This window comes from Takifugu flavidus, chromosome 3 (genome assembly GCF_003711565.1).
Source record: "Takifugu flavidus isolate HTHZ2018 chromosome 3, ASM371156v2, whole genome shotgun sequence".
Lineage (NCBI taxonomy): Eukaryota > Metazoa > Chordata > Actinopteri > Tetraodontiformes > Tetraodontidae > Takifugu > Takifugu flavidus.
In genome coordinates this window covers 1,990,253-1,995,037 of record NC_079522.1, presented here as the reverse complement: position 1 = coordinate 1,995,037, position 4,785 = coordinate 1,990,253, and the positions used below count along the sequence as shown (strand labels likewise).

The following is a 4,785-nucleotide window of genomic DNA, read 5'->3' as shown; positions in this document are numbered from 1 at the left end:
CCGGCGCGATACGGTGGGAAAGCTCTTAAAGCGCCGCCAGCAAATGGACGGGAAAAGAATATCAAGGCTTAACAGCCGGAGCGTGATGTTGGAATGATCGTGATAACAACAAGAGCATAAAGGAAATGACCAGACAGGAAGTCGGAGTTTATCGGCGCGCTCAGGTCAGCGCTGGGCTCTTTTTCCGGAATTCCACGCCGGAGCGGCAAGAATGGGCTCAAGAAACCATTTATTTCTGGAGGCACTTGGAGCCCCCCCCCCGAGATGCCTCCTCATAACCGAGAGAAACTGATCTGAAATAGAAAAACATCATCAAACAAGGTCACACGTTCAGAGCTCGCCGTGACGCCCCTCCGCCGATCGTCACGCTAACGCCGCACGCGTGCTGAGGCCCCGCTAATAAAGCCACAATTGACGCCTGATTTATGAAAACGAGGACGACGAGAAGGTCACGTCATCGTTACTGACTCTAATTGGACGCCAACGAATGTCACCGTGATGCTCACCAACATCGTTAAGATCGAGCGCTCGGAGGCTGCAGTTTTAGCGAAATACGGAGCTAATGGCTGCTGATGAAGCGTAGCATAAAGACGGAGCTTTGCTGGAAGGAAGAGGCGGGGCCAGAGATCAGCTGCTGGCCAATCAGAGCGGAGCACAAGTCGATCAGTAAAACAAATCTAGAAATCATCTCCGATTAAGCTAAAAAACAACCATTAACGAGTTTTCTGATGTAGCCGCTATTTTATTAGCTCTACCGCACTTGTGTTTTATTTTAATTACATAATTAGCATTGACATAAACCAAACGCTGAGGCGGTGCAGGTGGTGCCGGGGGTCCGAGGAGGCGCTGTGCAGACGGCGTGCAGATACGGTGTCATTTTCCCCGTCGGCGCGGGTGCGAAGGGCTGGAAAAACTCCACGAAAGGAACAAAAACACACTTCACAAAAAAAAGTGTTGTGTTGTTGCATGAATTTTTCAGACGTAGGCGCGTCTGTGATGTATATTTCACGTTAAACACAGCACAAACGCCCCCGTCTCCTTTGTTGGGAAACGGCACGACCGGCTCGGGAATCGGAGCAAAACAACACCAGCTTCCTTCTTTCTGACCCGGCGTCTCCCGCTCTGAACCCGTCTCCAGGTGCCTGCGGCTCTGGGGCGCAACGGGACCGGCCCGCCGGCCCTGATGGTCGGCCTCGCCCGCGACTTCCTGCCGCTGTTTGAGCAGGTGAGAGGCTGAATCTCGCCACAAGGTGGCGCCGAACTTCGCAGCCTGTAAACAAAAGTTGCCCGTTTTGTCGTGCCCAGGCGGTCCGGCTGCAGAACTCCGTGGCCTTCGGTGCGGCCCGTGAGCTGGACTTTGGAAAAGACCCCGTTGGCAGCCTGGGTCAGCTGATCTGCGACCGGGATCTGTCCGGCTCCAACAACAGGTCCGCCAGCGTCCGGTCCGGAGGGCTGATGGGGATCACGGGGATGGCTGCGGGCAACAGTTCAGGTTTGTTTACCATCATGTTTATACGTCATGTGACTAACTTTAATGGTACCCCGCCCCTCCCCCCCCAACTTGTGGTGTTCCTGCAGCTTGGTGCGAATAGCATTAGCCTAGCTTGTTACCGCGGCTTGCATCAGGTTGTCTGGGGGTTCAGGATGTGACTGATCCATATTCAGGAACCTGCAGAGACCAGGATTCTGGAATAGATTATCGTCGCCTGTCCCCGGGAGCCGCTGCCACTCTGTCTTCAAACCCCAAACCCCAGTCAGGACAGGGCAGAGCTTCCGGAACGGGAACGGGACGGCGTTCCAGACCGGCTGTAATCCCATCAGAGGAGCCTCTGCAACGTCTCCCACAGAGGAAAAATGCCTCCAAAAAAGTCTGGATGGAGGCAGGAACGTGACTATTGTCCCCCATACTGATGACATGCAGCTCGTCGACATGGAAACCGTGTTGGAGCGCTCTCCCGGCAGAGCCTCATAAAATATGCATTCCGGGTCGCCACAATGGAAGAAACTGTGATATTTCCAAAGTGCTTTCAAAGTTCAGGCTGCACCACCCACCGTCAGCCCGGCTGGAGGTGGATGAACATCCTCGTGGCTGCGAGGGTTGAATTAATTCCCCCCGCAAAAAAAAAAAAATGAGGAAAGATACGTGAATTCGCAGGAGATGGATTCAGGAGTCGTGATACGAATCGCCCTTTGATCTCACCCGGCGCCCCCCTCCGCCTCGCCGGCATTAGCGCATCAAAGTGTGTTTCTGGGTGCGTGGATGTGTCTGCGGGTCGGGCGCCGGTATCAAAGCCAAACAGCCGCACATTAGGAGTGTTTGTGATGTTTGTGACGCGCCGCGCACGCCACCCGTCCACCATCTTGAGCGGCAGGCGGACGTGGAGCCAAAAGCTGGAGGAGCCGGAATCTGCTGCTAAATTAGGTTCCTCTGCCGAAACGGCGCTAACGTTTCCTTGTTTTATTCGATGTTGCTGTATTCGTGTGTCGCGGCTCGGTCCAAAACCTCCTCCGGTCTCCTCATCAGAGGCGCCGCCGTTTCATAAAACGCCGCCGACAAACGCACACAATTAGGTTTTAATAAGCCTCCATTCCCGGGAATAACGGCAAAGCAGCGCCAACTCAAATTAGCAAAAACATTGGCTCTTCGACGCAAAATAAGCAGCGAGGCCTCCGTTAGCATGCTAATGGCTTCTTTGGATTAGCTATGCTATTTCGTTGTGTTGCACGGATAAATGAAAATGAAATGTGTCTCCGTAATGTCCAATTACGGCTCCTTTGTTAGCACAAATGGACATTTAAAGGAAAGTAAGAGCAATAATAAAGCCAACAGGAAGTTTCCTTAACAGCCCAGAAATGCCGAGGAGCCATTTCAGGCATTTCTAGTAGCATATTAGCTTGTTGTGTAAGATTAGCACTTATAGCTCCCACAACAAGAGCGATACGAATGTGGTTGTTTAAAAATAGTTAAATAAGTTCAGATTTCTCATTGAGACGCGACTTTGTCTCGTCCTTAGCTGTCGGCGGGCTAGCGACGGCTCCGGCGGCTTGCGCTGACGCCTATTTGACTTCCCGAACAAATGCAGCGAGACAGCGCTTGATTTGTCAGATTAAAGCGCCGCTTCAGCGACGCTCAGGTTAGCTTCTGACGGAGCGGCGCGCGTTTGTGCTCCTACTCTTGTTTTAGCATTTCATGAGATGCCGGAAAGGTGAGGCAACAGTCTGTGTGTGTGTGTGTGTGTGTGTGTGTGTGTGTGTGGTGTGTGTGTGTGTGTGTGTGTGTGTGTGTGTGTGTGTGTGTGTGTGTCGGGGGCACGTGTGCGGCTGCAGCTGCCTCGCTGTCACGCAGAACTGAGCCCGTCTCCCGGGTGCGACTCAAATTGATTAAATTTGCCAGGTAAGTTCAGGGGCTGCTGGAGGCACCAGGCAATTATTGGACAGTGGATAAAACCGGTGTGGAGTCCGGACCCGCTCGTTCCGTTCTGTGGTGGAGCACAATGCTGCTGTCTGAACACACGTCGCAGCCTTTCAGGACGTGTCGCCGCATCAGCTGACCCGGAAAAGCACAACAATGATGCGGAACCTCCAGGTGGAGCCGGTATTCAGGAGCGGCAAGCCGGTGACACGGAAGCTGATCCAAGGAAAAAGGAGGATTCTGTTCTTGAAAGCGCTGATCCTGAAGCTGGCCCACAGGCCTCTGATCCGTGACGGTCCAGATGTGGCCTCCCCTGAGACTCGGGAGCACCTGGAGGAGCGGCAGCCGGCCGGACTTGGACAAAGTGGCGACAATTAGCCGACATCTCCTCAAAAATGGCCGACAAAGTCTCCCTGATGAGGGAAACAAAACAAAGAGGTGGACCTGAGTCCCGGATCATCAGTCAGGCTCTAAACTAGCATCCGTGGCGCGGATCCAGGCCTGGTCTTCAGGTCCAGGTCCTGGTGAGGGCTGTTGGCTGACGCTGCCACTGCCGAGCAGCATGCCGACTCCTGGCTTTCCAACAAGTCTTCTTCTCTGCGTCCTTCCCGCCAGCGCCAACATCTCTTCGCCCAGTTTCTCTCATCTTCATCCGAGATGTTCCGGCTGTTCCCACGACCCATCCAGGGTGTGGTTCCACCCCCCCCAGGCTCCTCGTTGGGCCTCGCTTCCATCCATTCGGCAGCGCTCATCGGGGAGATGTTGAATATCATTGATGCTCTTTAAAAGGAACGACGACGGATTGACGTCAGAATAAACGCCTGTGAGCGTCAAACGGAATATGGAAACAGGGAGACCGGAGACAAGGGGAGGCTTTCGGAACGTTGAAGGCGGATGTTGTGGTTCTGAGGAGCATCTGACGCTCCCACATTAAGCTGAAGGAGCCATCAGCGACAGCCGGGCCTCATCCGAGGATCGGCGGTTGCGTCAGCGCGTCCCCGTGGTGTCAACTCTGCCCCTTTCATGCGTTACCGCGGCGATTACACGCCGTTACCTCACCGCCGCCGGCCCCGCGTTCATGCGGCGCACGTCGGCAAAACGCCGCGGCTAACGAGGACTTGGATCCGTTTGGTAATTAGCTTCCGATGATGTTCGGGAAACGGCGGCGAACGTATAGAAAATGTAAAAAGTTTGTGAAAATCTGCTTTTTAATTAGCTCATTTAGCTTTAGCCTTTTCTTTTTGTCACTGACGCGCTGCTGCTATGCTAGCGATGCTACACTGACGCGCTGCTGCTATGCTAGCGATGCTACACTGACTCGCTGCTGCTATGCTAGCGATGCTACACTGACTCGCTGCTGCTATGCTAGCGAT

The 4,785-nt window shown here is 53.9% G+C and overlaps 1 protein-coding gene across 4 annotated transcripts in view; it reads left to right on the top strand.

Moving 5' to 3' along the window:
- Positions 1-323: 323 nt before the first annotated feature.
- LOC130522705 (phospholipid-transporting ATPase ABCA1-like) overlaps positions 324-4,785 on the top strand; it is a 64,794-nt gene continuing 60,332 nt past the window's right edge. Inside the window, exons 1-2 of one of the 4 annotated variants that reach the window (XR_008949686.1) lie at positions 324-1,225; positions 1,306-1,492. Coding sequence is in view for 3 of the 4 variants with exons in the window: in XM_057027349.1 (XP_056883329.1) it covers positions 1,184-1,225; positions 1,306-1,492 (229 nt within the window). In the remaining variant the exon portion in view is untranslated. The remainder of the gene's footprint in view (positions 1,226-1,305; positions 1,493-4,785) is intronic. The other 3 variants (XM_057027349.1, XM_057027348.1, XM_057027350.1) reach the window with 3 other exon arrangements.